The sequence below is a fragment of the Cherax quadricarinatus genome, chromosome 32, assembly GCF_038502225.1.
Source record: "Cherax quadricarinatus isolate ZL_2023a chromosome 32, ASM3850222v1, whole genome shotgun sequence".
Lineage (NCBI taxonomy): Eukaryota > Metazoa > Arthropoda > Malacostraca > Decapoda > Parastacidae > Cherax > Cherax quadricarinatus.
Window position 1 is genome coordinate 9499740 of NC_091323.1, and position 24804 is coordinate 9524543.

Here is a 24804-nt window from a genome sequence, read left to right on the forward strand (position 1 = left end):
ACAGCCCTTTTTACCTCAGTCTGTTGCAACTCTCTACCCCTGCACTGTCCACTGCCCCGCCGTAATCCATGCAGGATTCGTAGTAATCCTCTTGTTGTGAGCCGTCAGGTCTGGAGGGGAACCTGGACAGTTGCTGGAGAACATGGGGTGAAGCTGAGGATCAACAAGACTGAAGGAGTGGCAGAAACAATGAAGAAAAAGAGGAATATTATGAAAACTTCGAACCCATTTTCTGTGCTACCTGACGAATGCGGGTTGTGTACTGGGAATATCACAACGAGCACCAAGGAAGCACTGGCAGACTAGGTTGAGTTGATATCCCTTGAAACCCCAACAAAGACCATTCCAATGAAGGCCATCCCAACGAAGATCATCGAGAACGTCACGGCAAACTCCGCAAGTGAAGGAAAGAACATTCTTTAGTTGGGGACAGTCAGGTTAAGTTTATGGATAGGGCTTTTTGTCTTAGAGATAGGAAGAGGAGGCAGAGGGCATGTTATTCTGGCACTGGGATGGAGTATATTGTTAGCTGTGTAGATAACATCATGAAAGGTAACGGGAGCAATCCCACTGTCTGCCTCAGTGTGGGAGGCAACGATGTTGGAAGAAATAGGAGTGAAGACCTGATAATCAAGTATAGAACAGCAATAGAGATAATTAGGAAGAAGCGTGGGAACCCTGTAATATGTGGCATTTTGCCGAGAAGAGAAGTTGGAAACGAATAGTTGTCCAGGGCAATTGGTGTCAATAGCTAGCAGGACAAAAACTGTAAAGAAAATGCACTAACATTCATAGACAACTGGGACCTCTTCCACAGCAGAAATAACAAGTATACCAGGGATGGGGTTCACTTATCTAGGTTTGGGGTGGAGGCCCTGGCCAATGCAATGGAGGGAGCTGTTAGGTCTTTAACCCAGAAATAGTTAGCGGTAAAGGTTTTTATGGGAAAGCGATGAATTCTCAGTGTAGCGATAGTGTGAGATTTAGGGAAACCAGTTATAGGCAAAATGAGGTAGAGTATCTATGAATATTGGAAAGCGAGTAGCACTAGGTGACAAGGACAGTAACAGGGAAAGTGGAGGAACATAAATGAGCAGGAAGGGAAAAGAGAAGTGAAGGTTTCTAAATTTATATTACAATAAAAGTCGTAGTGCTAGAAATAAGATGGACGAATTTAGAGTAGTTGTAAGTGCGGATAACACTGATGTATTTGCCTTAACTAACACGTGGCTTAATGTGAAATATCGGGACATGCCTGCTGAATGCCACATTCAAGGTTTAAATTGTTCCAAGTAGACAGAAGTATCAGAAAGGGGCGTGAGATGGCAAAGTATGTCCGAGATCGCTTGAATTGTTGCATAAAAGCGGTATAAATCTAAAATTACACATACTGAGTCTGTCTGCATAGAATTTTCAGAGGGACGCGAAAAATTTATTTTCGGCGTTATATACAGGGACCATGGAAGACTACTGTGGGAGGAAATTGTTAAGGCCACAAGGCAAGATAACATAGTATTTCTAGGGGACTTTAACTTTAGCCAAACTGATTGGAATTCCTTGACTGGGACTTTAGAGTCTAAAAACTTCTTAGAGGTAGTTCAGGACTGTTTTTTAAAGAAGTTTGTTACAGAACCTACAAGGGGAAACAACCTATTTGACTTGGTTCTGGCAAACAAGGAAACCCCTGTTAATAATTCAGATATTTCAGAGGAACTGAATGGAAGTATGATAGTAGGGATAGCTCAGTAACGATCCCAGATTTTTGCTTAGCAGATTACAGTGGGCTTAGGGAATACCTATCATTTGTGGACTGAGGTAACGAAGGGAGCTATCAATATGAGAGCTTTCTAAACACTATACATGCTGCCCAAAGAACATTTATTCCGTATAAAGAAATTAGATCGAATAGAAATGATCCAAAATGGATGAATAATAGGTTCAAATATATTTTTGGGCAGAAGAAAGGAATTTATGGGCGTATCAATGGAGGTGAAGGTCATCTTAAAAGTCAATGTATTGACATTAAGAGGGACGTTAAAAAAGGGATACGAAAAGCTAGATAGAGCTACAAAATTAAAGTTGCTGGGATTCGAAAATTAACTCAAAAGCTTTTTCCAGGTTTATAGAACAAAAATTAGAGAAAAAGTAGGTCCCCTTAAGAATAACTTTGGGCATCTTACTGACAAGGAGAATGAAATGTGCTCGATTTTTAATCATTATTTTCCCTTAAAGAGCGCAAAATGGAACTTTGTAAAGCATTTATTAACATAGCCAATGTAATTCCTATATTTAAATCAGGGGACAAGTCGCTACCGTCAAATTACCGCCCAATAAGCCTGACCTCAATATCAAAATAGTATACAATACCGACAGGTTGGGAGGTAAGACACATAGGCAACAGTTAGGCAAATTTATTTCGAAACGTTTCGCCTACACAGTAGGCTTCTTCAATCGAGTACAGAAAGTAGACAGGTGCAGTAGAGATGTGAAGACGATGTAATCAGTCCATCACTCTTGAAGTCGTTGATTTGAGGTTGTCAGTCCCTCAGCCTGGAGAAGAGTTCTGTTCCAAAGTCTGAAACAATCCTCAAGCTACAGTGTGGAGACTTATATACTGTCGGAAGGAGAGGTGCAGAGTATTAGTAGAGCGAATGTACTCAGTGATGGGTCACGTCCCTCTCAGATTAAACAAATCTCACCTGAAAAAGTTTTCCAAGGTGTTTTCTCTTCTGTACCAAGATGCCATTGTGTTGCAGTGTCTCACAGAGTGAATATCAAAATGGTATACAATACCGACAGGTTGGTAGGTAAGACACATAGGCAACAGTTGGGCAACTTTATTCTCAAACGTTTCGCCTACACAGTAGGCTTCACATCTCTACTGCTTCTGCCTATTTTCTGTACTCGACTGAAGAAGCTTACTGTGTAGGCGAAACGTTTCGAAATAAAGATGCCTAATTGTTGCCTATGTGTCTTACCTACCAAGCCTGACTTCAATTGTAAGTAAATTACTAGAGTCAATTATAGCTGATATTATAAGAAGTCATGTTGATAAGCATAATTTGATTAATGATACTCAGCATGGATTCACGAAGGGCCGTTCCTACCTAATTAATATACTAACTTTCTTCAGTAAAATTTTGAGGCTGTTGATCCTGATAAAGAATTTGATATTGTTTATTTGGATTTTAGTAAGGCTTTTGAAGTCTGTTGAAGAAAGTGGCAGCTCAAGGTATTGGGAGAAAAGTGATGTCATGGACTGAGTCATGGCTCACCAGTAGGAAGCAAAAAATGTGCATAAATGAGGTAAAATCAGAGTGGGGATCTGTGACAAGTGGCGTTCCAAAGGGATCAGTTTTAGGCCCGTTGTTATTTATCATATATACTGACCTTGACGAGCTAATTACTAGTTATATGAGCAAATTCGCTAATGATACGAAGATAGGTAGTATATTTGATTCAGACATAGATGTCACGGAACTTCAGGAGGATTTAGACAAACTCAATTCGCGGTCAGAAAAACGGCAGATGCAGTTCAATGTAGATAAATGCAAGGTTCTAAAGGTCGGGAATGTTCATAACCCTAGCATTATCAGCTAAATAATGTAGAACTTAGGCATACCGAATGCAAAAAGAACTTAGGGGTTATGGTAAGCAGCAACCTTAAACCAAGACAGCAATGCCTAAGCGTATGTAATAAGGCAAATAGATTACTGGGATTTATATAAAAACAGTGTAAATAAGAGAAGTTCATTGGTTATACTACAGCTGTATACATCATTAGTTAGGCCTCACCTAGATTACGCAGCTCAGTTCTGGTCTCCGAATTACAGAATGGATATAAATTTATTAGAAAGCATTCAGTGACGAATGACAAAATTTTATATATATATATATATATATATATATAAATATATATATATATATATATATATATATATATATATATATATATATATATATATATATATATATATATATATATATATATATATATATATATATATATATATATAATGCTTTTAATATGGTGAAAAGAGATGTGGTCTTGCCAGCTGTTCAGGATCGGTTCCCCATTTTTTTTTCTTCATTTCACCTGGCCGCAGCAAACCATCAATTCTTTTGTTTGGCACACATGAAATTCCCTCATCAGAGGGAGTTCAGCAGGTTGACCCACTCGCTCCACTTCTCTTTTTGGTAAGTAAGACAAATAGGCAATATTTAGTTATCTTTATTCCGATACGTTTCACCTACACAGTAGGCTTCTTCAGTCAAGTACAGAAAGTAGGCAGGAGTAGTAGAGATGTGAAGACGATGTAATCAGTCTTCACAGTATTCAAGGGTGATGGACTGATTACATCGTCCTCACATCTCTACTGCTCCTGCTTACTTTCTATACTCAACTGAAGAAGCATGCTGTGTAGGCGAAACGTTTCGGATTAAAGATGCCTAACTGTTGCCTATGTGTCTTACCAACCTGTCGGTATTTTATACCATTTTGATATTCACTTCTCTTCTGCTTGGCGGTAAGAGAACTAACTTCCAGCCTGCGCTGCGAACTCAACATTTGGTACCTGGATGATGGCACCCTGGGAGGTACTGAAGAGTCCCTGCTAGAGGACCTACAACTGGTGAAGACACAAGGAGAAGCCTTGGGACTCATCCTCAATCCCTCCAAGTGTGAAATCATCACAAGGAACCAGGATATAATCAGAACTGTGTGAACAATCCTTCCTGAAGTTTCGACTTCCACTCCATCCAAGAGTACCATCTTGGGAGCACCGCTAGGTCATCAGGCCATCGACACAGTCCTCAAGGACAAACTGAATGACCTGAAGAGAACAGAGGAGAGAATAAGGGATCTTGATGCCCATGATGCCCTGTATCTCCTCGCAAGGTGCCTTACTCTGCCAAGACTCACTTACTTCCTGAGGTGCGCACCCTCTTTTGATAACCCAGCATTCTACAAATATGACTTACTCCTGAGATCAATCTTTAAGAAGGCACTGAATCTATCACTGGAAGATCAGCAATGGGATCAGGCAACTCTCCCAGTGCGACTGGGAGGTATAGGGGTGCAAAAGGCATCAGAGGTAACTTTACCTGCATTTCTGTCCTCGTGTTTGGCTTCCAGTGGACTATTCAAGGAGATTGTCCCCGAACGCTTGAGAGGTGCGGTAGGAGCTCAAGACCCCAGGTTCACTGAAGCAGCCGTGTGGTGGGACATCCTTACAGACTCCTCCTGCAGACTAGCTCCTCTCAAAGAGCACAAACAGTCCCACTGTGACAAACCGATTTTGGAAAAAATCGCCAACACAATGCTCACCAATGCTTCAGGAAAGGACAAAGCTCGTCTCCTAGCGGTGAGTGCACCACATTCAGATTTCCCCTTAGCAGTTCCAAATTCCTCCATGGGCACTCAACTCGTCCCACAGGCCATTCGGATTGGTGTTGATCATCGCCTAGCCGCCCCCATGCTCACCGTATTTGCAGCAGAGCGACGGCTGATCAATTCGGACTTCATGGTCTCATGTTACACAGCAGAAGAGAAGTATACTAGACATGAGAAGGTCAACGACATCATAAAGAGAAGCCTCGCTACAGCTCGTTACCCAGTTCAACGGGAATTCCAAGTACAGAGGTCTGACGGAAGTCAAAAGCGCCACTATGCTACCCTGGAAGGATGGTAAGCAGATTGCCTGGGACTACGCCTGTGCCGCCACACCGGCAGATACCTACTTTCCATACTCTGAAGCTGAAGGGGGTGGAGCCGCCAGCTACAGGGAGACCCAGAAGACCTCCAAATATGAAGGTCTGCCCACTTGCTATAACTTCATCCCAGTAGGGTCGGAGACCCTTGGCGCATGGGGAAAGTGTGCTTTAGAGTTCCTCAGTGAGAAAAACTCATCACAGAAACCAATGATCACAGAGCGGCCACCTTAATCTTTCAGAGACTCAGTGTTGCGATCCATCCAGAGGGAAATTACCTGTAGCAGTCTGGGCACACGAGCCATCACCGGGGAGCCGGATGAAGTATTCGAGATGTAGGCTCTAAAATACTATCTATGTTGTTCTGCTCCCTACTGTATTTTTCTCAGTGTATTTTCTCATAAAATAAAGTCTACATAGAATATAGAATATAGGGGGTGGTAGGGAAAAAGACAATATTCAAACAGCTCCAGGCAGAACCTTGAGTTTCCCTTGAAGTAACTTTATTATTTTCTCTGAGGATGAGGGGTCTCCAGCACAGTTCCAGAGGTGGTACCTTCCTACACACACACACACACACACACACACACACACACACACACACACACACACACACACACACACACACACACACACACACACATATATATATATATATATATATATATATATATATATATATATATATATATATATATATATATATATATAACACTGATCTCTGGCCGAAGGAGACTCGAACCTAGTAACCTTGGAACAAGGTACGCAGTGCTTTATCATTCTCACCGCACTGGACAAAATACCTTGGCGCCTAGCTCGCGCTAGACGTTGATCCAAGGCAGCCAGCTTTCGGGGAGAAGGCTTACAGCTTTTCATCTCATCCCCTGCATGCATCAGCCTTACTAGAGATTTTAACAATGCAAGGAATTCGCAAGAGCAGGCGAAATATACACAAACACTGATCTCTGGTCTGATCTTTTTAACAAGTCACTAGAAACTAGCACCTTCCCGAAACCACTCAAGACGGCAAGGGTTACACCAATACATAAAGGTGGTGACCCTACAGATTTAAACAACTATAGGCCAATATCAAACTTACCATTGCTATCCAAAATCTTTGAGAAACTCATGCACAGGAGACTATATTCATTTATAACGGCACAAAACATACTCAACCCCTGCCAATTTGGATTCAGGAAAAATAAAAGCACTAACGATGCAATCATAAAAATGCTAGATCTGCTTTACACAGCATTGGAAAATAAGGAATATCCACTAGGAATTTTTATTGACCTAAGAAAAGCTTTTGACACAGTTGACCACGGCATCCTACTCCACAAACTTGACCATTATGGTGTAAGAGGCCATGCGCTTGCATATTTAAAATCTTACCTTACTAATAGGTATCAGTATGTCACCATTAAAGACACAGCATCAACAACACAGCAACTTGATACTGGAGTTCCGCAGGGAAGTGTCCTTGGTCCCCTGCTCTTCCTCATAAATATCAATGATCTTCCAAACGTATCTCAACACCTGAACCCCATTCTCTTTGCTGACGACACGACTTATGTCATCTCTCACCCTAATCTTGCCACCCTCAACACCATTGTTAATGAGGAGCTGATCAAAATATCGACTTGGATGACAGCCAATAAACTTACGCTTAACACTGACAAAACCTACTACATTATGTTTGGTAGCAGAGCAGGAGATGCGCAAATTAACATTAAGATCGACAACACTCTAATTGCCAGGCGTAATGAGGGCAAATTCCTAGGCCTATACCTCGACAACAACCTGAACTTCAGCACCCATATCCAACACATAACCAAAAAACTATCCAAAACGGTTGGGATCCTCTCCAAGATACGATACTACGTGCCACAAACTGCCCTTCTCACACTATACCATTCACTTATATATCCATACCTCACCTATGCTATCTGTGCTTGGGGTTCAACTGCAGCAACACACCTAAAGTCAATAATAACCCAACAAAAAGCCGCAGTAAGAAAAATCACTAAATCCCATCCCTGGCAACACACCCCCCCACTCTTCATAGATCTAAACTTACTCACTGTTCAGTACATCCACACTTACTACTGTGCAATCTACATCTAAAGGACCTTAAATTCCAATATTAACCTTGACCTAAAACGCTTTCTTGATAGTTGTGACAGAACCCACAGGCATAACACCAGACACAAACATCTCTATGACATTCCCCGTGTCCGACTAAACCTTTACAAAAATTCAATGTATGTCAAAGGCCCTAAAATCTGGAACACCCTACCTGAAAATTCTAAAACTGCAGACACATTCATCACCTTCAAAACTACCATCAGAAAACATCTTATCTCCCTGATACACCCTGTCAACTAATTACACGAATACCACCTGGTGGTTAACACTTACACTCACTCACCCATTTGACCATAAACAGAAATATCAATCTCAATCTCAAAATAATGAATCTTAACTAGTCATAAGTTGGCCTGTGATACTCCAATACTGAAACTATGTATTGTGCCAAAACAAAAGCATTCACATTGCTAAACTCACAAACTAGTATTTAGTCACTTAGCCTTAATACCAACTTACCTCATAATTTTGTAATATTTTAAACTTAAGATTTAATCTAAGTCTGCCCGAAATGCCTAGCCATGCTAGGTGTTCTAGTGGTACACTCTGTAATTATTATTTTACTACAAGTAAACCACACAATAACCAAATTCTGTAAACTCAGCATTGTAATCCTTATAGAGAATAAACTTTGAATTTGAATTTGAATTCGAAGGAGACTCGAACCTACGAACCTTGCAACAAGGTATGCATTGCTTTACCATTCTCACCACACTGGACAAAATACCTTGGCGCCTAGCTCGCGCTAGACATTGATCCAATCTCTAGTAAGGCTGATGCATGCAGGGGATGAGATGAAAAGCTGAAAGCCTTCTCCCTGAAAGCGGGCTGCCTTGGATCAACGTCTAGCGCGAGCTAGGCTCCAAGGTATTTTGTCCAGTGTGGTGAGAATAGTAAAGCACTGCGTACCTTGTTCCAAGGTTCGTAGGTTCGAGTCTCCTTCGGCCAGAGATCAGTGTTTGTGTATATTTGGCTAGCTCTTGCGAATTCCTTGCATATATATATATATATATATATATATATATATATATATATATATATATATATATATATATATATATATATATATATATATATATATATATATATATAAGATATATATAAAATATGCAAAACAACCACTGTGAAAGAGTAGTGAAATTCCTAGCGCTTTCGTGACTACTCACATTGTCAAGGAACTATGAGAGTAATACATCAAAGGAAGGCAATAAAAGGGCTTAGACTACACCTCACAGTCAACTCCCACAACAAAGAAACACCTGACGCGGGACAATACCGGACTCCTAAGAAAAGAGGAACACTGCAGTAGGTCCGCTGGTCCAACTAGACAGGTCCTCACGACAACCCACCAACAAATCATTCTACCCAAGAAATAAGGTTTATTATTTGCCCAATGTATTATTAAACTCTAACCAAATTTTATTAATTATAAATGAATCTAATTTATATAAACCTAAGGAAATATTCATATTATTTTCAAAACAAGATTCAATTATATTTCTGTCAACCATAGACTTGTTTGATAGAACTTTCTCAACTTTTTGAAAATCAATTGGATGGTTAAAATCTCTCACATGAATAAATAGAGCATTGGAATCTTGTCCAGTTCTAATGCTATATTTATGTTGTTTTAATCTAAGTTCGAGACTTTTACCAGTGTGACCGTAATAAACTTTATCGAAAATTTTACAAGGAATCTTATAGACACATCCGTCAGCATTTTGGGGTGAATTCTTTATCAAAAGTTTTTTTACTGTATCAAGATTTTTAAATACAACTTTAATATTAAAAGTCTTAAGAAGAGAAGGCATATCAACCAAGTTTTCATGGTAAGGGAGAACCAACATATTTTTAGTTGAATAAGGTTGGTTGTCCCTTTTTGGGTTGTAAAAAGTATTTCTAGCAATTTTAAATGATTTATCAATTACATTTTTCGGGTATTTCAGATCAATGGTTATTTCATAAATATTGGATATTTCTTCATCTATGAACTCTGGACTACAAATACGTAAAGCTCTCAAAAATATTGATGAGAAAACAGACAGTTTAACTTTATCTTGATGTGAAGAATAATAGTGTACATAGGAACAGTTATTTGTAGGTTTTCTGTAAATTTTAAATTTGAGCTCATTATTACTCTTAATAATTAAAATATCTAGGAAAGGCAATGAGTTATTTTCCTCAAACTCAACAGTAAAGTTTATAGAATGGGCTAAGCTATTTAATTTGCCAAGGAAATTGTGTATATCTTCATTTTTGGGCATAAGACAAAAAATATCATCAACATACCTGAACCATTTTGCTCTATTGGGGAGGAATGTGTTAAGCAATCTTGTTTCAAAAAATTCCATGTATAGATTACTAAGAACAGGTGAAAGAGAATTTCCCATTGCCATACCAAATTTCTGAGTGTAAAACTTATCATTAAATACAAATTTTGCATCAACAATGCAAAGTTTAATAAGTTTAATGATGGTAGGAACTGGTAATGGTAAATCATAATTAACGAGTTCTTCAGATAAGAAACTTAATAAATCATCAACAGGAACTTTCGTAAACAAGGAAGTAACATCAAAACTTTGTTGTGGGAGTTGACTGTGAGGTGTGGTCTAAGCCCTTTGATTGCCTTCCTTTGATGTATTACTTTCATAGTCCCTTGACAATGTGAGTAGTCACGAAAACGATTGGAATTTCACTACTCTTTCACAGTGGTTGTTTTGCATATATACATATATATATATATATATATATATATATATATATATATATATATATATATATATATATATATATATATATATATATATATATATATATATATATATATGCAATAAGATCACAGTAATCAGGTGATTTCAGAATATGCAAAACAACCACTCTGAAAGAATAGAGAAATTCCAAGCGGTTTCGTGACTACTCGCATTATCAAGGAACTATGAAAGTAAAGCATCCAAGGAAGCTATATAAGGGGTCTGGCTAGCACCTCACTATCAGATCCCACAACGGTTAAACACCTGACGCGCGCCGACCCAACTTGGATAGGTCCTTTGCACAACTCGCCCACAAACTATTCTACCCAAGAAAATTTAAAAATTATTATTTGTCCAGTGTATTATTAAATTCTTTCATTTATAATTAATAGAATTTGGGAAGAATTTAATAATACACTGGACAAATAATAATTTTTAAATTTTTTTGGGTAGAATAGTTTGTGCGTGAGTTGTGCAAAGGACCTATCCAAGTTGGGTCGGCGCGCGTCAGGTGTTTAACCGTTGTGGGATCTGATAGTGAGGTGTTGGCCAGACCCTTTATATAGCTTTCTTGGATGCTTTACTTTCATAGTTCCCTGATAATGTGAGTAGTCACGAAAGCGCTTGGAATTTCTCTATTCTTTCAGAGTGGTTGTTTTGCAGATATATATATATATATATATATATATATATATATATATATATATATATATATATATATATATATATATATATATATATATATATATATATATATATATATATATATATAAATATATATATATATATATATATATATATATATATATATATATATATATATATATATATATATATATATACATATGTATATATATATATATATAATATATATATATATATATATATATATATATATATATATATATATATATATATATATATGTGTGTGTGTGTGTGTGTGTGTGTGTGTGTGTGTGTGTATTTCGTGCCGAATAGGCAGAACTTGCGATCTTGGCTTAAATAGCAACGTTCATCTTGACATATAGGACATTTGAAAATTTGTGTATGCAATAATTTCGCCAGAATCATTCTGAACCTAGCGAAAAAAATATATTTCACTGTGTTTGTTTAGTATTAAATTACTGTAAACAATTCTAAAATATATTTAGTTGGGTTAGGCTAAAATAAATTGCTCTTGTCATAATAAGGTTAGGTAAGTTTTCTAAGATTCTTTTGGCGGAAAATTAAAAATTTTTACATTAACATTAATGAAAAAAATATATATTTAAATGTATAAGAGAAAATTTCAGAGAGGACTTAATTCTAAATGAGTTCTTGCTAATTGACCAGTTTTACATATTCGGCACGACATATATATATGTCGTGGGGAAAATATTTCCCAGTAAAAGTAGGCCTTAGACAAGGATGTGTGATGTCACCATGGTTGTTTAATATATTTATAGATGGGGTTGTAAGAGAAGTAAATGCGAAGGTCTTGGCAAGAGGCGTGGAGTTAAAAGATAAAGAATCACACACAAAGTGGGAGTTGTCACAGCTGCTCTTTGCTGATGACACTGTGCTCTTGGGAGATTCTGAAGAGAAGTTGCAGAGATTGGTGGATGAATTTGGTAGGGTGTGCAAAAGAAGAAAATTAAAAGTGAATACAGGAAAGAGTAAAGTTATGAGGATAACAAAAAGATTAGGTGATGAAAGATTGGATATCAGATTGGAGGGAGAGAGTATGGAGGAGGTGAATGTATTCAGATATTTGGGAGTGGACGTGCCAGCGGATGGGTCTATGAAAGATGAGGTGAATCATTGAATTGATGAGGTGAAAAGGGTGAGTGGTGCACTTAGGAGTCTGTGGAGACAAAGAACTTTGTCCTTGGAGGCAAAGAGGGGAATGTATCTGGAGTTTATCTGGAGAGAGTTCCGGGGGTCAACGCCCCCGCGGCCCGGTCTGTGACCAGGCCTCCTTAGGTCAGTGTCCCAGGATGCGACCCACACCAGTCGACTAACACCCAGGTACCCATTTTACTGATGGGGAACATAGACAACAGGTGGAAAGAAACACGTCCAATGTTTCTACTCTGGCTGGGAATCGAACCCAGGCCCTCACCGTGTGAAGCGAGAGCGTTAACCACCAGGCCACGAGAGCCTGGTGGTATAGTTTTACCAACGCTCTTATATGGGTGTGAAGCATGGGTGATGAATGTTGCAGCGAGGAGAAGGCTGGAGGCAGTGGAGATGTCATGTCTGAGGGCAATGTGTGGTGTGAATATAATGCAGAGAATTCGTAGTTTGGAAGTTAGGAGGAGGTGCGGGATTACCAAAACTGTTGTCCAGAGGGCTGAGGAAGGATTGTTGAGGTGGTTCGGACATATAGAGAGAATGGAGCGAAACAGAGTGACTTCAAGAGTGTATCAGTCTGTAGTGGAAGGAAGGCGGGGTAGGGGTCGGCCTAGGAAAGGTTGGAGGGAGGGGGTAAAGGAGGTTTTGTGTGCGAGGGGCTTGGACTTCCATCAGGCATGCGTGAGCGTGTTTGATAGGAGTGAATGGAGACAAATGGTTTTTAATACTTGACGTACTGTTGGAGTGTGAGCAAAGTAACATTTATGAAGGGGTTCAGGGAAACCGGCAGGCCGGACTTGAGTCCTGGAGATGGGAAGTACAGTGCCTGCACTCTGAAGGAGGGGTGTTAATGTTGCAGTTTAAAAACTGTAGTGTAAAGCACCCTTCTGGCAAGACAGTGATAGAGTGAATGATGGTGAAAGTTTTTCTTTTTCTGGCCACCCTGACTTGGTGGGAATCGGCCAGTGTGATAATATATATATATATATATATATATATATATATATATATATATATATATATATATATATATATATATATATATATATATATATATATATATATATATATATATATTTATATATATATATATATATATATATATATATATATATATATATATATATATTTATATATAGATATATATATATATATATATATAAATATATATTATATATATATATATATATATATATATATATATATATATATATATATATATATATATATATATATATATATATATATATATATATATATATATATATATATATATATATATATATATATATCGTGCCGAATATGTAAAACTGGTCAATTAGCAAGAACTCACTTAAAATTAAGTCTTTTCTAAAATTTTCTCTTATACATTTAAAGATATATTTTTTCATTAATGTTGTTGTAAAAATTTATAATTTTGCACCAAAATGAACTTAGAAAACTTACCTAACCTTATTATAACAAGCGCAATTTATTTTAGCCTAACCCAACTAAATATATTTTAGATTTGTTTACAATAATTTAATACTAAACAAACACAGTGAAATATATTTTTTCCGTTAGGTTCAGAATGATTTTGGCGAAATTATTGCATACACAAATTTTCGCTTGTCCTATATGGCAAGATGAGCGTTGCTATTTAAACCAAGATCGCAAGTTCTGCCTATTCGGCACGACATATATATATATATATATATATATATATATATATATATATATATATATATATATATATATATATATATTTATATATATACAAAACTTGTACTGGGCAGCAGCTCATAGTTGTGCTAACTTTCCAAAGTCTACAGTATGAGACATGTTACTACCATGTAGTGACACTGCCTTGTCTTTAGACTTGCTGCATTGAAATCCCCTATAAATCCTTAAAATAATATTTGCATACGTAACAGTAATTCAGACTTACAAAAGCTGTGTACAACGACGCGATGACACCAACAGCGATGACAGAAACCCACAGGGGAAAGTCTGTGACGGAGGCGAGGGCGAGAGCCGGGGCGTAGATGACAACAGCCTGATAGAGCAATGTCTGAATCACAAACATGCCTCCGGCCATACACCGTATCCAGCGTGAGGCGTAGCGTAGCTCCAAATACTGTTGGAAAAACAAGCAGAGCGTACAAGCAATGTGTTGGATGAGACGGCGTATTGCATCCCAAACTGAGGAACAAGCTTTTACTGGGAGAACGTTTCTCTCCTTCACTCTACACAGAGAAATGTTGTCTCAGTACAAGCTTGTCTACTAGCAATATATGATTATGATGTCCTTGCTTTCTCTTATTTACAAGTCATCTATATTACAAATCAGTGTTTGTTATAAGAAATAAACACACGACAATTCATAGCACAACCACAAGCTGAAGCCGAAGAATGAACAGCATTTCTGTCCCTACTGGACCATTATCACTCGTAACTTGATAATGGTCCATTGGGGACCGACACTAAGGTTCAGAGGCTCGATCCCAGTATAGTTCCTTCCTCACGTAGTTATATTCTAAATAACCACCAATAAAACACTGCAATACATTCCCTAAGTTCAGTTTAATATGAGAGAGTTCATTGATCGGAGGTGCTTAATAACATGATTTTACCGGTGTGGTTCCGTCTGTGATCGTATGTGTGTGCGTGTACTCACTTAACTGTGGCTGCTCATGGCCCCGCCTCATCACTGGTCGCTACTAGGTCGCCCTTTCTGCTCAATGAGCTTTATCATACTTCTTCTTAAACTATATATGGATCCTGCCTCCAATACATCACTTACCAGACTGTTCCACTTCCTGACAACTCTGTGACTGAAGAAATACTTCATAACATCCCTGTGATTCATCTGAGTCTTCACCTTCCAAATGTGACCTCTTGTTGCTATGTCCCATTTCTGGAATATCCTGTCTCTGTCCACCTTGTCGATTCCTCTCAGTATTTTATATGTCATTATCATATCCCCCTTTTCTCTCCTGTCCTCCAGTGTCATCCGGTCGATTTCCCTTAACCTCTCCTCGTAGGACATGCCCCTTAGCTCCGGGACTAGTCTTGTTGCAAACCTTTGTACTTTCTCTAGTTTCCTAACATGCTTGGCTAGGTGTGGGTTCCAAACTGGTGGTGCATAATCCAATATAGGCCTAACGTACACGGTATACAGGGTCTTGAATAATTCCTTATTAAGATGTCAGAATGCTGTTCCTAGGTTTGCTAGGCACCCATATGCTGCAGCAGTTATTTGGTTGATGTGTGCCTCAGGAGAAGTGCCCAGTGTTATACTCACCCCAAGATCTTTTTCCTTGAGTAAGGTTTGTATTCTCTGGCCCCCTAGATTGTACTCCTTCTGCAGTCTTCTTTGCACTTCCCAAATCTTTATCACTTTTCACTTGGTGGGGTTGAACTCCAGGAGCCAGTTTCTGGACCAGGCCTGCAGCCTGCCCAGATCCCTTTGTAGATTTGCCTGGTCCTCGTCCGACTGAATTCTTCTCATCAACTTTACATCATCTGCAAACAGGGACACCTCTGGGTCTATTCCTTCCGTTATGTCGTTCACAAATACCAGCATTAAACTACAGACCAGTGACACTGGTCTGTAGTTTAATGTTTTGTGTCTGTCTCCTTTTTTAAAAATTGGGACTACATTTGCTGTCTTCCACACCTAAGGTAGTCGCCCTGTTTCGATAGATGTGTTGAAGATTGTTGTTAGTGGTACACAAAGCACCTCTGTACCCTCTCTCAGGACCCATGGAGAGATGTTATCCGGCCCCATTACTTTCTTGGTAACTAGCTCTCTTAGCAGTCTCTTCACTTCTTCCTCGGTTGTATTTATTGTCTCCAACACTTGATGTACCCCACCTCTCCATCTTTCTGGAGTCCCTTCTGCCTCCTCTGTGAACACTTCTTTGTATCTCATGTTGAGCTCCTCACATACTGCACGGTCGTTTCTTGTGATCTGCCCTCCTTCCTCCCTCAGCCTGATTACCTGGTCCTTGACTGTTGTTCTCCTCCTGATGTGGCTGTGCAACAGCTTCGTGTCAGATTTGGCTTTCACTGCTAAGTCATTTTCGTATTATTGTTGGGCCTCCCTTCTTACCTGTGCATATTCATTTCTGGCTCTACGACTTCTCTCCTTATTCTCCTGGGCCCTTTGCCTTCTATACTTCTTCCATTCTCTAGCACATTTGGTTTTGGCCTCTCTACACCTTTGGGTGAACCAAGGGCTCATCCTGGCTTTCTCGTTATTTCTGTTACCCTGAAGCACAAACCTCTCCTCAGCTTCCATGCATATCGTTGTCACATATTCCATCATCTTTTTTACGGACTTCCCTGCCAGTTCTCTGTCCCAGTGAACCACGTGCAGGAAATTCCTCATGCCTATATAGTCCCATTTTTTGTAGTTTGGCTTCATTCGTCCTGCCCTTCCTGTTTCCCTCTCCACTTGTAACTCTACTATGTATTCGAAGCTCAGAACCACATGAACAATGGCCCCGAGGGGTCTTTCGTATATGATGTCCTCAATATCTGCACTACTCAAGGTGAATACTTGGTCCAGTCTTGCTGGTTCATCCTCTCCTCTCTCTCTCTGGTAGTGTCCATTACGTGCTGGTACATGAGGTTTTCCAGTACCATCTTCATCATCTTAGCTCTCCACGTTTCTGAGCCCTTATGTGGCTCCAGGTTCTCCCAGTCGATTTCCTTGTGATTGAAGTCACACATAATCAGCAGCTTTGCCCTGCTCGCATGAGCCCTTCTGGCCACTTCAGCCAGTGTGTCAACCATCGCTCTATTGCTCTCATTATACTCTTGCTTTGGCCTCCTGCTGTTCTGTGGAGGGTTATACATCACTGCAATTATTACCTTGGGACCTCCAAATTGAGATGTTCCTATTATGTAGTCTCTTGCTTCTCCTCTGTCTCCTCTCTCTCCAGCTCATCAAAACCCCATTGGTTTTTTGACGAGCATTGCCACTCCTCCACCCCCCTCTGTTCCCTTTGCCTTTCCTCAGGATCTGATATCCTGATCGAAAGATGGCATCTGTTATCATTCCTGTGAGCTTGGTTTCTGTGAGAGCTATGATGTCCAGTGATGCCTCTTTGACTCTTCCGTGCCACTCCTCCCACTTATTCGTTATTCCATCAGCGTTGGTGTACCATACCTTCAGTTTCCTATCCAACACTGTGTTCTGGGGGAGTCTGTGAGGGTGAGGGACCTGTCAGTGTGCTGTGGTATTCTACAGTGTAGTGAAGGGTGGGGGCTGTAAGTGTGAATTGTGGTTTGTGTTGGGATAGTGTGTTTGGTTGTGGGGTTCTGGGGGTGGTTCTGTGTGTGCTTGTGCTTGTTGCTCTGCCCTGCACTGGTTGTCCTCATGCTGAATCTGTCCATGTCTGTTTTCCTAGCCCCTTTCACTTCTGTGTTCTTTCCTTCAGCTGCTGTCTTTCTGTTCTTGCTCTCTCTCAGTCTAGGAACACCCTCTTGTATGTTAATGATTCCTTCAGCCTTGGTTTCTCTTGCAGGATCCTGTTTTGCACCGTTTCTGTCTTGAAAATCAGCTTGACTGGCCGATTTCTCCCCTTCAAGTACCCCCTCTTCTTGATGATGTTTTCAATCTTATGTTTTCTTCCTGCCGTCTTTCATTGTGTGTTCTCCCCTCGCTCTCCTGTAGCCCATGAATAAACACTAACTTCTCCCTCTCCTCCTACCATTGTCTTTCCCTCTGTGTCATTGGGTCCCATTTGTATATGGCCTTTGTCTCCCTTGCCTTTTCCTGTAAGTCTTGCTGGCAAGGGCTGTATCCCCCTCTCCACCCTCCTTTACTGCTATTGTTGCTCCCAACAGCTCTTCCCCTTCCTACCTTAGCCCTGCTTCGAGGAATGATTGGACCTTAGCATAAGCCATGTATCCTTCCTTTCTGTTGGGCTCCTCGTTCAGTAGGGGTGTACCCGCTTCAGATGTTATGTCGCCTCTGGACAACAGTCCTGTAACTTGCTTCATCCTATTTACCTCATATTCTAGGGCCCTTATCCTGGCTTCTGGGCTGCAGCTTGTGACTTCCATTTCTTAATTTCTGCTTCCATCCTCTTCATTTTTGCAGAAAACTCACATAGTGTGCTCTCCCACTCTTGCTCCATCCTTTTACATTGCTCTTCCATCCATTTTTCTTTACCAGAATCATTTTCCTCTGATCCTCTGAGCCTTCGGCTTCCCTTCTAAGCCACCATTTTTTTGGGGGGGGTTAAGTGTTGTAATGTGTGTGTGTGTGTGTGTGTGTGTGTGTGTGTGTGTGTGTGTGTGTGTGTGTGTGTGTGTGTGTGTGTGTGTGTGTGTTTGTTTTTGTGTGTGTGGATGTGTGTGTGTGTGTGTGTGTGTGTGTGTGTGTGTGTGTGTGTGTGTGTGTGTGTGTGTGTGTGTGTGTGTGTGTGTGTGTGTGTGTGTTATTGTAAGTGTGTGTGTAATTGTAAGTGTGTTTACCTTTGAGTTTCAAGACGCATTACCTCATAAACCGAAGTAAGTTTAAGCTCATAGAAGAATGGCATGAAGATGACAGCAGACAAAAGAAAGGCAATGCTGCGAGTGCAGGTCACCCACCACTGCACACCGTGATAGTACGCCTCAGACGGACCTCCTGAACCACCAACACCAGGGATAAAACAAAAAAAAATGCGAGTCAAAATTTGTTTTGAAAATGGAGAAACTGTCAAACAGTTCGGATAAAAGAAATAATATCAAGATTTAATAAAAAAAGGTGAAAATGTAAAATGATTTAAGAAAAGTGCACAATTACTGGATTTATAAAAAGCGACACTGTAAAACAGTACATGATAAAAAAATTTAAATATATTTTACAATGTACCTGATGCAAAAACATGTGACAAAAAAATAAACACACACTTAATCCTATATTGCATATATTTTTCTATACACCTACAATCGTTTCCACTATTCTATCTTACACCAATCCTTCTTCTACTCATTCTTACCAGCTCTACTGCAAAGCAAAAATCATTTACTCAGAGATATTGAATATTGAGAGCATAACCTTTTCTGAATTCTCTTATAATGGCTCGATACCAGTAGCAAAACTACCTTATATGTGGACCCTTATTAGGTATACTGTTTGTGACTGAGTCGACCGTGGACGACTTAGAAAGGCTTATTCAGATCGTTATATTTCTTTCACACGGCAGTTTATTATTCACAACCAAGAAATCAATAGGAGATGAAAATAAGAAAACTTTTCGGTCTCTCTTGGATCATTATTAAGTCATAATAAGAAAAAGGCTGAAAGAAGACCCTACCGTGCATGGAGAAGACTTAGCTACAGTGTAGCTGCCTGTGTTTCTGTCTAATTATGAGGGAACGTTTATTGAAGACGTCTCGGTTCCTGGATAGTGAAAGATCAAGGTCCAAAGGTAGAAACGTCTTCAAGTTATTGGCTGTCATTTGCCTCCTATCTCATTCTGTCAAGATAGTTCACATAGAGATTGATTTCTGATATTAGAACTACTGCTACTATCATTACCAAAAGTAATGGTCTATCATAAACCTATACGTCTCCTACTTTTCATTTCCAATCAGTTGGTTACTGTTGTTAGGTAAGACACATATGCAACAGTTAGGTATCTTTATTTCGAAACGTTTCGCCTACACAGTAGGCTTCTTCAGTCGAGTACAGAAAAGTTGATAGAAGCAGAAGATACTTGAAGACGATGTAATCAGTCCTTTAAGGGTGATGGACTGATTACATCGTCTTCAAGTATCTTCTGCTTCTATCAACTTTTCTGTACTCGACTGAAGAAGCCTACTGTGTAGGCGAAACGTTTCGAAATAAAGATACCTAACTGTTGCATATGTGTCTTACCTAACAACCTGTCGGTATTTTATACCATTTTAATGTTCAGTTGGTTAGTCGTGAATTGATTAGGCCCCAGCGATGTGACTTCTATCTTATAGTATTCATTGGATGTGCTTCCACACTAACCCAGGATGAGAACTGCAGATGTGTAGGAGGCCAGGAGGGACATGGAGACCGGGAAGCAGGAGAGGCTGCGGCTTCCCAGGAGGAACTCATCGTTGGCTTTATTGCGGCTCTTGATGGCGTAAAAGATGCCGATGGCCATCGAGGCCACCAGCATCCCGACGAAGACCAGGTAGTCGGCCCAGGTGAAGCTGCCTTTCATCCCAGCTGACCAGTCGAACGTTGATTCCAACATTTTCTTCCTGTTGTTTTTCCTTTCTCTCTTAATATTATTATTATATTTTTGTTTGCGTTTTACTGATTTTTATTTTTATTTATTCCCCTTTTTTTATTCTATTTTAAATTTATTTAGGCTTGATTTTCGTTCTTGTTGATGACTTAGTGCTTTTCATTTAACATGTGAAATTTGTAACGACAAGAATTTTTCCGTTCTTAAATTTTTATTTTTTCAGTGGCTACAGCTATTTTCCAGACCCATCAGTCTTCTTGCTGTGGAAGAAACAAACATTGTTACTAAAACACACAAAAAGCATCCACAATACAGGAAAAAAAAAGAGTGAAGAATATTTTTAAAGGTGGACATTCTATACAAACTTCGTCATCCAAAAATATTGATAAACATAGATAAGTGCTGATTATAATCCCCATAGGCGTTTACACAGCGCCTGGGGTTTGAGAGTTAAGCAAGTTTGAACCGAGGAAATTAACTACATCTCCAGTTCCTTTATTCAAGAACCCTTCGCCCACATTAACTCAGCCCGTGAAAGTCACAAACATTGAATTTGACTCTGTCAGCAGTCCACTGATGCAAGATATTTTGTTGTTTGTAGATGGCTTTATACCCAGTATGTTTGCAAATACAAATGTTATCGTATTGATGGTATGTAGTGGGACTTAATTGGCTGGCACTAACATCTGTTGTCATGGATTGGAGGCCACTGACTGTGCCTCCACTCCAGTAGTGATCCTAAGTGGTGTTGTATTTCTGTCATTTCTTGCCAGTTTTTTTTTTAACTTCCGGGCAATTAAAAAATCTGTCTCTGAAGGGGTTGTAACTGCCCTGGTTTGTTTCCCATGGTCTGAGTGTTTTCTATATTTTTTTCGCATTTAAGTTGTGTACCTAACAGACTGCGTGTATACTTAAAAGAGAGTAAAAAATTGAGGGTAAGACAGAGAGCAGGATCACAGATGAACAAGGAGGCTTTAGGGAGAGTAGAGGATCCGTAAACCAAATGTTTACATTGAAGCATATAACTGAATAATATTTAGATTAAGGTAAAGAAGTTTTCGTTGCATTTATGGATTTAGAAGAGGCTTATGATAGGGTGGATAGGGGAGCAAATGTATGGAATAGGTGGTAGGTTGCTGAAAGCAGTTAAGAGATTTTATGAGGAGAATAAGACTCATATTAGGGTATGTAGTAGAAAGTGAGATTATTTTCCAGCAAGTTAGACAGAGATACGTGATGTCACCATGATTGATTAATATATTTATAGATAGGGTTGTAAGAGAAGTCAATCCTGGAGGTGGGTAGTACAGTACCTGCACTCAGAAGTAGTAGTACAGATATTATACAATTTGAATGGGCATCTGAACTGTACTATCGGCGAGCCTCTGACAAGACAGTGATAGAGTGAATGATGGTGAAAGTGATTCTTCTTTTTCGCCTCACCGTGCCTCAGTTGGAGACAACCGGTGTGTTACGTATGCATGTATGTTTGTATATGGTATATATATATATATATATATATATTTTTGTTTATATATATATATATATATATATATATATATATATATATATATATATATATATATATATATATATATATATATATATATATATCTCCAATACACCAGGGAGGAAGGAGGGGCAGCTGCCAGCTTTAGGGAGTCCCAAAAGTCTAGAAAATATGGAGAACTTGCCCATCATTATATGTTTGTTCCCATAGGCTCAGAGACCCTTGGCTCATGGGGAAAGAGTGCATCTAATTTCCTTAAGGAGCTGGGAAAAAGACTCATCAGGGTAACTAGGGATCCCAGGGCAGCTAGTTTTCTGTTCCAGCGGCTCAGTGCGGCTGTTCAAAGGAGTAATGCCTGCTGCATTTTGGGCACACGCCCCAGCTCTGAGGAGCTGGATGAGATTTTCACCTTATAATCAGTGATACACACGTAACAACATGTACCGTATATGCCACCTTTATATCAACAATGTATCTCTTAAATCTTCTGTGCCATATTATGTAATAAAATATTCCTATTGGTAAAAAAAAATAGTTTAAAAGATGGGGTGGTAGGGGAAGTGGAAAATTCAAATGGCTTCAGGAAGAAATCCAAATATTCTTCCTTGAAGCCTTTTTATCCACTTCTCCGAGGCTATGGGTCCCACAATTTACACCAGAGGTGGACCCCATTATATATATATATATATATATATATATATATATATATATATATATATATATATATATATATATATATATATATTTATATATATATTTATATATATATATATTTATATATATATATATATATATATAATATATATATGTATATATTTATATATATATATATATATATATATATATATATACGTCGTGCCGAATATGTAAAACTGGTCAATTAGCAAGAACTCATTTAAAATTAAGTGTTTTCTAAAATTTTCTCTTATACGTTTAAAGATATATTTTTTTCATTAATGTTGATGTAAAAATTTATAATTTTGCACCAAAAGAATCTTAGAAAACTTACCTAACCTTATTACAACAAGAACAATTTATTTTAGCCTAACCCAACTAAATATATTTTAGATTTGTTTACAGTAATTTAATACTAAACAAACACAGTGAAATATATTTTTTTCGTTAGGTTCATAATGATTTGGGCGAAATTATTGCACACACAAATTTTCACTTGTCCTATATGGCAAGATGAGCGTTGCTATTTAAGCCAAGATCGTAAGTTCTGCCTATTCGGCACGACATATATATATATATATATATATATATATATATATATATATATATATATATATATATATATATATATATATATATATATATATATATGTCGTGCCGAATATGTAAAACTGGTCAATTAGCAAGAACTCATTTAAAATTAAGTCCTTTCTGAAATTTTCTCTTATACGTTTAAAGATATATTTTTTTCATTAATGTTAAAAAAAAAAAAATTTAATTTTGCACCAGAAGAATCTTAGAAAACTTACCTAACCTTATTATAACAAGATCAATTTATTTTAGCTTAACCCAACTAAATATATTTTAGATTTGTTTATAGTAATTTAATACTAAACAAACACAGTGAAATATATTTTTTTCGTTATGTTCAAAATGATTTTGGCGAAATTATTGCATACACAGATTTTCACTTGTCCTATATGGCAAGATGAGCGTTGCTATTTAAGCCAAGATCGCAAGTTCTGCCTATTCGGCACGACATATATATATATATATATATATATATATATATATATATATGTCGTGCCGAATATGCAGAACTTGCGATCTTGGCTTAAATAGCAACGCTCATCTTGCCATATAAGACAAGCGAAATTTTGTGTATGCAATATTTTCGCCAAAATCATTCTGAACCTAACGAAAAAAATATATTTCACTGTGTTTGTTTAGTATTAAATTATTGTAAACAAATCTAAAATATATTTAGTTGGGTTAGGCTAAAATAAATTGTTTTTGTTATAATAAGGTTAGGTAAGTTTTCTAAAATTCTTTTGATGCAAAATTATAAATTTTTACATTATCATTAATGAAAAAAATATATCTTTAAATGTATAAGAGAAAATTTTAGAAATGACTTAAATTTAAAGGAGTTCTTGCTAATTGGCCAGTTTTACATATTCGGCACGACATATATATATATATATATATATATATATATATATATATATATATATATATATATATATATATGTATATATATATATATATATATATATATATATATATATATATATATATATATATATATATTTATATATATATATATATATATATATATATATATATATATATATGTGTGTGTGTGTGTGTGTGTGTGTGTGTGTGTGTGTGTGTGTGTGTGTGTGTGTTTGTAGGATCAGTGGCGTAGTGGTAAGGTGATGCGTGTATTGTTTGTGCTGTCTTTGGAGGCGGTACAAGGTTCGTAGGGTCGACTCCTGGCCTGCTTCAGTTTGGTAAGTGATATATACATATATATACATATATATATATATATATATATATATATATATATATATATATATATATATATATATATATATATATATATATGTATATTTTTTTTTTTTTATTATTATCACACCGGCCGATTCCCACCAAGGCAGGGTGGCCCGAAAAAGAAAAACTTTCACCATCATTC

At 38.0% G+C, this 24804-nt stretch overlaps 1 protein-coding gene across 1 annotated transcript in view; it reads right to left on the bottom strand.

The window, feature by feature from the left end:
- The window catches only part of LOC128690091 (sodium-dependent multivitamin transporter-like), a gene marked incomplete at its 3' end in the record, with an annotated part of 122674 nt that overhangs the window by 61955 nt on the left and 35915 nt on the right, over nucleotides 1-24804 (bottom strand). Inside the window, 3 exon segments of the mRNA XM_070090446.1 lie at nucleotides 14365-14553; nucleotides 18929-19059; nucleotides 20416-20901. Coding sequence (XP_069946547.1) covers nucleotides 14365-14553; nucleotides 18929-19059; nucleotides 20416-20647 — 552 coding nt within the window.